The sequence below is a fragment of the Macaca nemestrina genome, chromosome 6 (assembly GCF_043159975.1).
Source record: "Macaca nemestrina isolate mMacNem1 chromosome 6, mMacNem.hap1, whole genome shotgun sequence".
NCBI classification, from domain to species: domain Eukaryota; kingdom Metazoa; phylum Chordata; class Mammalia; order Primates; family Cercopithecidae; genus Macaca; species Macaca nemestrina.
The window spans coordinates 142,723,677-142,736,100 of NC_092130.1; the positions used below are offsets into that span (position 1 = coordinate 142,723,677).

General features: G+C 41.5%; 1 protein-coding gene across 3 annotated transcripts in view; it reads right to left on the reverse strand.

The window, feature by feature from the left end:
* The window catches only part of LOC105473097 (EGF like, fibronectin type III and laminin G domains), a 200,475-nt gene that overhangs the window by 81,199 nt on the left and 106,852 nt on the right, over window positions 1–12,424 (reverse strand). For all 3 annotated transcript variants that reach the window (XM_071098995.1, XM_011726726.3, XM_071098996.1), the window contains exon 6: window positions 6,642–6,808. In XM_071098995.1, the coding sequence (XP_070955096.1) occupies window positions 6,642–6,808 (167 nt within the window). The remainder of the gene's footprint in view (window positions 1–6,641; window positions 6,809–12,424) is intronic.

A 12,424-nucleotide genomic window follows, 5' to 3' on the forward strand; every position in this document is an offset into this window, starting at 1 on the left:
AAGATCTGAGGGAAGAGAGTTCCAAGCCCAGGAAACAGCAGGTGCCAAAGTCCCGAAGCAGGAAAGTGCAAAACGGCCTTTGCTGGGAAGAGAAACAATATTATCTACTAGGAACGGATCTAAGGACACCAATTCACTTCAGTGAAGAATGTATTTGCTCTTTCTCTGTCTATACCATGAGGATAGTACCATAGAAATTAAGTGGTTTTGGTGGTTAAGACCAAGTTCTATTTCTAGGAGAAGTTATATAATCCTAGAGTTGATTATACATGTAACTTATTTTTAATTAAATTCCCATTTTTGGAAAAAAGAAGAAAGGCACGTGACTTTTTTACTTCTGCCATTTCTATTATTTACCATTCATGTCCTTTTTACTGGCTTTCATTCTACTTGATGAAAGAATGTACTCAACAAGCTTCAAGCTTGGTGATTGGTGGCCAGTGGATGCAGTGAATACATTTTTTACAAATCCCCCAGTTCTGCACGCCAACTGCCTGATTTACCAGATCAAAAGGAAACTATAATGATGCTGGTGTTTCTTTCTTGCAGGGAAAAAAAAATACAGCAGGATGGGAGTAAGGAATGAGAGATCATGATTTGGGTCTTCTTTGTATTTCCTCTTGGAAACAAAACAGGTGCTGATTTGTGTGGAATGCCTCCCAGGAGAAGATGGATGTACATGTAGATGCATCATTATTATTCAAGGTCACCAAAATGATCCTAGCTTTCATTAGAGGACCTAGACATCAAAGTTTTTTTTTTCTTCCTATTCTACTTATAATGTTGTGAAGCTGGAACTAGATGTTGTCACTGCACAAACTTCTCAACATTGTAGTGGAACCACCAACACCATCCTCCTTTCTCACTTCAGCTAAGTGCCAGTTAATGATAATACTGGGCCCTGGCTTTCATTAACTACCAGCACAAGAGCAACTAAGATCTTCCAATTGCCCCATTAAGCAATTAAGTTGCTAATAGTGTCTGGCATTAATAGGCCCAGAGAGAAGTAAAAGCTTCTCCAGTTAGTAGGGCTGAAGGGTTATCTTTTCTTATAAAAGAGTTTAGCCCTAAGATAAACAGGCCACAGAGGACCCCAGGGAGTGGCCTGTGTCCTGGGTGGGATCTCAAGGTTCCCACTGGGCACTTAGCCTCAAGGGTCTCCTTGAACATTGTGTTGTGAAGGTGGCTGTTCAAGGAGCAAAGTGGGCATCGAATCAAGTCAATATTCATGGAGACAGAGAGGAGTGAGAGGAACGAGAATGGGGTAAGCCCAACATGTAGAAATACTGATCTCACAAATGGAGAGTGGTGTTCAAAACGTTTCTCTGTCTTGATTTGGGACTAACTAATCTAAGGGGCTGCCAGCTGTAAAATACTAGGGCTATACTAATGCATACGGGTTGACTTTCAATCAACATATATGTTTTACTCATATTTCTGTATGTGCAATTTACCTTATGAGTTTTTAAACCAAAAGCAAATGTAACAAGAACAAAAATAGACAAATGGGACTTAAACTAAAAAGTTTCTGCACAGCCAAAAAAAAAAAAAAAAAAATCAACAGAGTAAACAGACAACCTACCAAATGGGAGAAATATTTTCAAATCATGCCTCTGAAAAAGAACAAATATCCAGAATCTATGAGGAAGTCAACTCAAACAAGAAACAACCCCATTAAAAAGTCGGCAAAGGACACTGAAACCCCCTTTGCAAAAATTATAACAGGAAATTATGACAGTGAAATAGATCAGAATCAGTTGATTCCATCTTGCTTTTAACCTTTAAGCTGTCTTTATTCATTCCTGGGCGTAGGCTGAACTAACCTTGGGAAGGAATTCAGTTTATGGTTTGACTCTGAAACAAAACTGGTAACAGCCCTTTCCCAAAAAGATCCCCTTCTTGACTGGGGATCGGTCAGCCTTTGTAGAACTAACAAACTAGCTACAAGATTAGAAATTACAGTTTAGGAATCATGCAGCCTCTGGCTCTAAGAGTTTGAGCCTCCCCAAATCGCTCCTGGGGATAACATCACTATTGTAAAACCTAAAATCAGTGCTTGAGATATTTTGCAGACCTTGTACTGGATGGATCAGCTGACACCACCCTGTCTGGTAATCTGGCTCAACCAGTTCTGTGATCCCACCCAGGAAGAGAAGACAACATGACCACCTCACTTCAGTCCCCGAGGATTCCATCTCCAACCTGAGCAATCAGCATTCCACATTTCCTGAGCCCCTACCCAGCAAATTATCTTTAAAACTTCCGATCCCCAAATGCTCAAGGAGACTGATTGAGTAGTAATAAAACTCTGGTCTCCTGCACAGCTGGCTTTGTGTGAAAGACTCTTTCTCTATTGCAATTTCCCTGTCTTGAAAAATAGGCTCTGTTTAGGCAGCCGGAAAGGTGAACCATTGGGTGGTTACAACATGAACAGATATTTCTCAAAAAATGATATACAAGTGGCCAAAAACTCATGAAAAAATGGTCAGTATCACTAATCATCAGAGAAATGCAAATTAAAACCACAATGAGATATCTTACACCAGTCAGAATGACTAGTCGAAAAAACACTACTCTGAATAAATTTGTGAGGCCAGGATGGTATTTCTACACTTTGGGCTTATCTCATCCTCACTCCTCCCCTTCCCCACCATCTACATGAATGTTTACTTGACTTGATGGCAACTTTGCTACCAGCTGTTGGCATGAATGTGGAGAAAAGCGTAGGCTTATACACTGTTTGTGGGAATGCAAATGAGTACAATCTCTATGGAAAACAGTATGGCGATTTCTCAAAGAACTAAAAATATAACTATCATTGAGCCAGCAATCCCACTACTGGGCATCCACCCAAAAGAAAAGAAATCATTGTATGAAAAAGACTCCTGCACTTGCATATTTATGAAGCACTATTCACAATAGCAAAGTCACGGAATCAACCTAAGTATCTATCAAAATTTGATTGGATAAAGAAAATATGGTATACATATACCATGGAATATTATGCAGCCATAACAAAGAACAAATTCATGTCCTTTAAGCAACATGAATGAAACTGGAGGTCATTATCCTAAGTGAAATAACTCACAAACAGAAAATCAAACACTGCATGCTCTCACTTACAAGTGGGAACTAAACAATTGGTACACGGGGACATAAAGATGGAAATGACAGACACTGGGGACTCCAAAAGGCAGCGGGGAGGTTGGGAGGAGGAGGGGCTTGAAAAATTACTTCTTAGGCACAATGGTCACTATTTGCCTGATGGGTACACTTGAAGCTCAAACCTCACCATTGTGCAATATATCCATGTAACAAACCTGCACATGTACCCTGTGAATCTAAAAATTAAAAACAAAAACAAAAGCAACTTTTAGAGGTTTTATTCTGTGTTGTCAGAGTCTCCTTAGTCCATATATTCCACATGGACTATTCTCTGTCTTTCATTAATTGTTGACGTTAACCATTCTCACATTACTTTGCATTAGAAGAATAATCTTCTCTATATGCATCTCACTCAGGGAAGCAGCTTCACAGTCAGCCAAACCCAAGTTCAAATCCTACCTTTACAATGATCAATCTTGCCAAAATACATTACCTTTCAAAAACTCAATTTTTTTTTTTTTTTCTTTTTTGAGACGGAGTCTCGCTCTGTCACCCAGGCTGGAGTGCAGTGGCCGGATCTCAGCTCACTGCAAGCTCCTCCTCCTGGGTTTACGCCGTTCTCCTGGCTCAGCCTCCCAAATAGTTTTTTGTATTTTTTAGTAGAGACGGGGTTTCACCATGTTTGCCAGGATGGTCTCGATCTCCTGACCTCGTGATCCGCCCGTCTCGGCCTCCCAAAGTGCTGGGATTACAGGCTTGAGCCACCGCGCCCGGCCCCAAAACTCAATTTTTTTAATCCATAAAAAGGGGACACTATCCCCCCAGCACAGTGTTTCTGTGAGGATTAAATGGGTTTTGCAGGTAAATGGCACAGCACAATGCCTGGCTCATAGTACACCTTCCCAGTGGTAGCTCTGATATTATTTTGTATTATTTGAAATTTATTAATTTGAAGTAATTTGTTAATTAAATTGTTATTAATTTAGCACTAATTAGATAGTGCTATTTGATAATTAGGTAATTTTATGTATGGGAAAAGCATGTTTTGGAAGCAAAATAATAGTCTAAACCAATACCAAAATAAAAAATATAAATATATCCCAGAATAAAGGGTTTTCCAAAATATCAGAAATGACCAGAGAGAAAAACCACAATTGAAATACTAATTATAGCACATGCTTTTGTATTCACGAAACAGGGGATCTGATAAGTTTTGTTATTCTGATCTGAGTAACTGTGTATACCTAGAAGCAGTAAAATTATGTCTATTTAAGAAAGTTTCATAACAGAATTTTCACTGACTTAGCATGGTTTTGTCCAGCTTCCCCACCCACAATTACTTTGAAATTTTAAAATTTTACTTCACATAACAGGCCAATTATAATAAAATCTTACAGATCTGTAAAACACTTTCACATAACTTATCCACTTAATCCAGAAAAGCAGAATCCAGCAATGGGGAAATTAGAATCAGAAACTCTAAGACCAGATCAGTGTTTCCATTAAAAAAGAAGCAGTATGAGGCCGGGCACCATGGCTCACGCTCGTAATCCCAGCACTTTGGGAGGCCAAGGAGGGTGGATCACAAGGTCAGGAGTTCGAGACCATCCTGGCCAAAGAGACCGGCCTGGCCAACATAGTGAAATTCCGTCTCTACTAAAAATACAAAAATTAGCCAGGCATCGTGGTGGGTGCCTGTAATACCAGCTACTTGGGAGGCCGAGGCAAGAGAATTGCTTGAACCCGGGAGGCGGAGGTTGCAGTGAGCTGAGATCACTGTACTCCATTGCACTCCAGCCTGGGCAACAGAGCGAGATTCTGACTCAAGGAAAAAAAAAAAAAGAAGCAGCAGCAGGAGCAGCATGAGAGGTGACCCAACCCACCCATTCTTCCCTGACTCCAGTCTCTATGCACACATCTAAATCGGCATGTGCTTGTTGTATCTCATCTTTATTCTACGTTCTTGACTCTGTGGAGAAGGAGAAGCTAAAGGATAGACTGAAGGAGGTGAGCCTGGAGCAGCTCACAAAATGGGAGCAGGCGTGCCATGGGGAGGGCAGGTGGAGACACAGCATCAAATGGCTGCTCACTTTGTAGTGCAAAAAGACGGACTCAGTGTTTCAAAGTACTGTCAGCCCTAGCTCCTGTTATTCCACAAAGTTCAGCCAAAGAGTAATCAAACAAGGCCTTCCTTTAAATCGAATCGTTAACATTTCTTCCAGAAAGAAGGCTGTCAGCCCTTGGCATGTGGCTTGAAAGTTTAAGCTTCTAAATTCTAAAGAAGAAGAGTGAAAACATTTGTTTGTCTGGGTGGTCAATAGTACTTATCGGGTGCACGAGCATGTGCATCTGTGTGTGCATGTGCGTGTGTGCGTATGTGTATGTGCGCGTGTGTGTGTTTTGGAGTATAGCCTCCCTATATAACCCAACAATTTAATTTGACAAAAGGCGACCCGACATTCAAGGTTAGGGTAGGGGTTGTTTTCAAAGGAGCCAAAATTCCTCAGATTTGGGGAACCTCCTGAATCTCTACCCCTGAACACAGCAGTGACCCTGGATGTCAGCTGTGTGGGTGCTTTGTGAGGAGAGGAGTTTATTCAGCTCCGCTAACCAATAAAAACAGGGCTTCATGTTGGCGGGTTAAGCCAGCTACCAGTGCTGGCTCCTTTCTGACAGCACCTTTTCAGGGTAAAGAGGACCCAGAGGAGCACCAGGCCCTACCGGAGGAATGTATTGGCAACACTGAAAAGATCTGAGTCTTCAAACAAAAAAGTGCCAACATTTCCATTTTCAGTTGTCCCTACTATACACGGTTCTAGGTTTATGGAAATATACCCTCCACTCCCCAAATACAAAAAACCTCTAAACTGGACTGGGCTTGCCAAAGTGGTCTAAGCCCTTGCCAATCCAAGAATGGTTCTTGGCATCGTGTGGGAGTTTGTTAAAACCCAGACCAAAACCAGAATCTGACTTTAACAAAACCCCCAGGTGATTTGATGAACACTGGCCCAAGCGTCCCCTAGGCACTATGAGAACTTACACCATTGGCTACAGCCACAGCTCCCTGTCAGCGCTCAACTTCTTTGATACTCCTCGACCATCATTCAGAGGAGTTAATGTTGTTTGAACATCCTTTATTTTCAGGCAAACACAAACCCTGAAGCCTCCAGGGGCCTTAGTTTTTTCTCCTATGGTTCTAAGATTAACTCGTTTTCTCAAAATATGAAAAGGAGGGGGAAGGCTGCACATCATTTTGCTATATGGTCTGTTGTGTGACTGTGAAAGAAAACTGACCTCAAACTTCCCAAGGATGCAACAAAAATAAATCCTCTGCTGACCTCCAGGACATAGAAACAGCCTGTGTCCCTCTTGACAGCCTCTAACTTCCAAAGGGCTGGGAAAACCGCAGGAGGAAAGCCTGGGGTTAGTCCTTTTCCAGGCTGTCCTTCTGCACGGCATCCAGGTCAAGCCAGTCTTCATGAGGCACGCCCAGATAGGCAGCTCCCTGGGTCCCTCAGAAGGGCCCTGGTACTCACAGAGGGTCCGGATGATGTCGCTGGGCCAGCTGCGGGGGCTGGGGCCATGGGAATTCATTGCCCTCACGGCAAACTGGTAGTTGGTATCTGGATCAAGGCCCCTGATAACCATGGAGTCCATCTGGATCCGCTCATGGATTAAGGTCCACCTCTTGTCGAAATCTGGCCTTTATTGATTAGAGAAAAAGAAGAAGCAGTAGTTCAGAAATACCAGAGTGAAGGGAAGCTAGCTGGCTGTGTAAACTAACAGCATTTGAACTCTGGAAGCAATACTCATAAAAGTAAGTTAACATTTCCTATCTGAAATTAATCCTGATTTGAAATCACAAGTCATCATTTGCAAGTCCCTGCCGATAAAAACAAGGAGATTATTTTTAGGGTCAGTTGTAAACACTGCTTAAAGACCATCCGCTTTTCCTTGTAAGGCCCTCGCTATGATGAAAAGATCTTCACGTAGGAATTCACTTTCAAGGACTCTGCTTTCCAGATGTTCACAAACAATCCTCCCTTTGGCAGTCCCCATCCCCAGAGGTCAGAAGAACACAGATTCCGTCTATTCACAATCTGTTCACAAAATAAATATAAGTTTTATAGGGTGACTAATTGCATGAATTGTCATGGGAAAACCCAAGAAGAATCTGTTCACGGACATTCTTAGTCTTAACGAATTACACAGCTAGGCCAATGTGCTGAATTTTTACATGTCCTTTGGAGGACCCTTCAGAGAAGGCAGACCTTTGCTTAGAGCTCCCGTCTGGGAGGTAATAAACAGAAGGCGGGAGGATGAGCTCTGGAGTTCAAATCCTGACTCTCCTACTTACTAGCTGCTACTCGATTCCTTCAAGACTCAGTTTTCCCATCTGTAAAATGAGAATAATAAAAGGACCTACCCAGCCTAGTACCTGGCATCAAATTGTAAACACTCAGCAGGTACCAGCCATTATGCAAGGGACTTATTCACAAAACGAGTAACTTATAGCTGCCTGCTTACTCTATACCTGCATGATCCAATACGGTACCACTACCCCATGTGATAGTCAGTCAGCACTTGAAATGTGTCTGAATTGAGATGTGCTATAATGTAAAATGTACACTGGATTTTAAAGAAAAATAAAAAGAATGTGAAATATCTGAGTAATTTTTATATGGGTTATATGTTCAAATGAGTATATTTTGGATACAGTGGGTTAAAATATATTACTGAAATTAATTTCATTTCTTTCTTATTGTCCTTTAAGTGCCACTCTTAGAAAACGTAAACTTTCACATAGGCTTGCATTGTATTTCTACTGGATAGCTCTGCTCTATGTGGACATCCTAGCTGAAGGGGAGAAAAAAAAGAACATTCCAGGTAATAAGAACTACAAGATAAAAGTTGGAAATAATTATGCATGGCCTGAGGACAGTGTGAATGGTCTAAGGGGAGTACAGGCTTTGTGCTAATAACATCAAGGGCTTTCCATCTACCAAGCACCCTTCTAACTCATTTACTGCTCACAAATGCCCTATGTAGAAGGTACTAATATTAAACACCCCCACCTTTTTTTTTTTTTTGACAGATAAGGGAACTAAGGCACTGAATGGGTAAGTAACTTGCCCAAGGTCACATAGCTGATAAATGGTGAGGCCAACTTGGATTGGTAAGATGAGGTTAGATTTAGAAGACCCTTAATACTGGATGAAAAACTGGAGTGATGGCGGGTGAGAGGCAATTCCCCATCCCTTTGCTTGCTCCCTGGCCGCCTCTCAGGTGTTCTGTTGTTAAACACCTCTGCCCACAGCTATTTAGAGGAAGGCAGGAAACAAAAAAGTTGTTTGTCTTTGATGAGCAACTTACCAGGCAAGGAAAGAGACTCATTTTGCTAAAAGAAGATGCCGGGGTGAACAGCTAATTTCCTTAATATGAGCTCGCCCAGTTTTTCATTAGCAGGAACGATTGAAAGCCCGATGGAGTCCTTATGCCCGGTAAATGATGCTTCCTCAAGCTTACTGAGCTGGGAGTAGTGTGTTAATGTGTTTGGAAAAGCAGAGTTCATAGGGTATGCCCATGGAGGAAGCAGGGCTGGTTTCTCTTTCCTGATGTTCTTTCCCCAAAGATGGAATTCTCATGTAAACTAACTTTATCATCAAAGAGAAAACCTCGGTGAGTGGAAGGAAACACATTTACAAACTCAAATTAGAACAAAATCGCTTCGCAGAGGAAAACCACAGGGGATATCTAAAAGTAAAGTCAGAAAAGATGTGATCTTTAGATAAAACTCTCCTGTTATCCTTTGCTAAGCTTCCCTTGTGATATTTATAGAGGAAATAACCCATATCTATTCTCACAGTCTGCTGTTATTTACCCAGGACTACCTGCAAATACCTGCAACAATCTTTATGTAAAAACTACAGCAAAACAAAAAGGAGATGATTTTGTACATGTCCATTGAATGCAGAAAAGAAAAACTCTAATTTCCAGCAAATAAGAGATTGAAATCATTAGCATTTATTTTTATTCTATAGAGTGAGAGAGATGAGCTCATGCAGATTGAATGCCAGTTGCAAACCTTTAACATTTTGCCTCTGATTTTGCCATGAGTTTCTTATTTGAATGTTTTTAAAGTCTCTTGAGGTACAAAAGTACAAAGGTGAGGCCAAGAAAGAGACGACCAGGCAAAAGTATTGTCTTAAATCATCTTCCAAAACAGCTTTATCTTTTTTTTTGACTGAAAAACATCACTTTATCCTAACTACAAAGTTGTTGGTCAGATCACTATAGCAACACTATCTTGGCAATGTATTCAACAATGAAAAGGCCAGAGGGTGAGAAGTTGACTGAGAATGGGCTGCCACCCCCGAGGAACAGGTGGACACCTGGCCAACTGGTGGGGTGGCTTAAGCCTGTAATCCCAGCACTTTGGAAGGCTGAGGTGGGAGGATAGCTTGAGCCCAGGGGTTCAAGACTAGCCTGGGCTATGTCTTAATTATGTTTGACTATGACTATGTTTAATTTAAAAAAAAAATTAGCCAGGCATGGTGGTACACGCCTATAATCTCAGCTAGTAAGGAGGCTGAGGTGGGTGGATTGCTTGAGCCCAGTAGTTCAAGACCAGCCTGGGCAACATAGTAAGACCTTGTCTCTACAAAAAGCTTAAAAAAAAAAAAAGTTGGGGGTGGGAGGATTGCTTGAGCTTGGGAGGTTGAAGCTGCAGTGAGCTGTGATCACACCAATGTACTCCAGCCTGGTGACAAAGTGAGACCCTGTCTCAAAAAGAAAAACAACCTCGACAACAAAAAACATGGGCAGTCACCAGCAGGGCCTACACTTCAAGCATTTTGCCAAGTAGTGAGATAGGGTTGGGCCAGGCACCCTATACCTCAGGAGATCAGTGGCTCACCTTTGGAAGGTTACTGGGCAGGGGACTTCAGATGGGGAATAGAGAATGCAACCAGCAGTGGGTACTCAAAACCCAATTCATCAATTCACTTAATCAGGGCTCACTCACTGGTTCATTTTGCTATTTACCAATGGCATTGTTAGCATTGTTACAATCCAACCTGGCTATCAGAGCTGGGTGAAATCTTAGAGATAATTTGGTCCAAGTGTCTGAGGGCTCTCAGAAATTGTATGCAAGATTTTACACATGAACACATTTCATTTTTCTAAGTAAAGGGTCCTTCACTTTTATCAGATTCTCAAAGATAAAATTATGATCCCAAAAGCTTTGAGAGTCACTGATCTGACCCAGTCTCTCATTCTACCCACATGGTCACTGAAGAAAAATAATTTACCCAAAGTCACAGAACTACTGGGTGGTATATCTTTCTGTTTTAATTCCTTTCTTGAAGTGCTCTGACTACCTTGCCCATTGCCAATCTCAACCTTAGTGAGAGATCATTTTTCTTGATACTATCAAATCCCATAGGTGGCTGCCATGGGCTAGTCGATTGGTAGATGATGTATGATTATCAACCAGGCACCCAACACAAAAGTTATATTCCAGGAGGCTCCAGGGAAGTATAAGCACAGTTCCATTTTCAGGGAGTTTATAACCTAATAAACTGGGGATATAATACATCTGAGCATCAGTGCAGAAACAGTACCTCTAAGGACCAGCAGGAAGCCAGCGCAAAATAGCACATTTCAAGAACTGTATTTGAATAGGTCACTGTGAACTAGAATCCTGAGGGAAGTCTAAGTCCCAGAATCCACATCCTAGGGAGACATGGTTCTCTACGTTGATCACTGGGCAGAAGTTGCTCTTGATCACTGGGCAGAAGTTGCTCTAGATCTATCTCCACTTGATACAGAATCCAAAGAGTGGGTACTGCTGGCTTAGGTGGAGGAAACTTAGTAAGGATAGGATGGTGTCTTTACATAAGAGACAGACAAATTAAGATGGTGTGGAAAGCTTCTGTGTTTTCCATGTTGGACTAGGAGGCCCAGTGGTTTCTTACAGAGAAGCCAATGGCAGGAAAACCTTTTGATGTCCATTAGGAATGACTGACAATGAAGCTGACTGCCTTGGAAGGGATGAGCTGTGCCTCGATGACTATATTAAAGCAAAACTGGGTGGTCCTCAATCAGGGATGATAATGTAACAAGTGACTTCCTGATCAGGGTGGGAGCTACTTAATTCAGCATCTCTGACCTTGACTCATAGTAAGTAATACATTTTTCCATAGTAAATATACCTATGCACATGAATATGTATATTATATATGAGTACAAAGCTGAAAAAAGTTTCAATAAAAAATATTTAGCTTTACTACCTTATTCATGTTTCTCCTTTCTTTCTCTCCTTTTCTGTTCTTTTCTACTTCTTTAAAAAAACAAAATGCTGGTAAAGGACCACTAAATTGATCTTGCCCCTCACTGAAGTGCTGTGGCCCATAATTTGAAACACACTGCACTAAACTTTTCCTCCTAGAATACCTTAGATGGCATTTCCAACTCTACAATTCCAAAAATAAAGAAAGCAGGTGTCATTAGCCCCTGAGAGGAATCTGTTCCTTGAACTTGAATTCAATACCAACACATGGCAAATGAAGCCTGTTCAACCTCAAACATGCTCTGGATTTATCACATATCAAAGCTGTTTTTGAATGATACACAGTAAGATATACACTGGACATTGTGACCCAGTAAACACCACACACACACACATACACCTGAAACAAGTTTCACAAAATGATTCTCCTTTTTACTGTGCGTGAGAGCCTGTGGTATTCTCTTTTCTATCCTATTTCACCGCTCGGTTTGAGAACTGTTCCAGAAAGACGGAGCTGAGATGAAGAGTGAAGCTCAAGCATGTCATAGACGTTAACTAGGAAATTGCTAAAACTGGTTAAATCCTGCTAGGAAAATACTTTTGAGAGTGGAATTTGTTGGAGCAGGAAACTGTCCTCTAGAGGATACAGCAGAACGTCCAGAATAGCCTTGACAGTAGAGGCCACTCTACTGGCCTTAAGAGGGAGGGGACCAGAAGCCTAATTGTAGCACAACAGACACCTGTGGCTTCCTTCTTTCCACATCGAACCTACCAACCCACAATGGGATGCTTTCTGGAAGATGCGGGGTTACTTGATGGCTCCCTCCCTAAGTATTTTCTCTCACATTATTCCTTCTAAGCATCATCTCGGAAACAGAATTAAAAAGACTTTCCTCCAGACAATCCCATGCCTTGAATCTGATTCTACTACCACACTGATTAGATCACCTTCCAGTATAATTTTATACTTCTGTCTTTTCTCCGGGGCTGTGAGCTCATTAAAGATGGTGACTTTGTCTTCTTCATCTC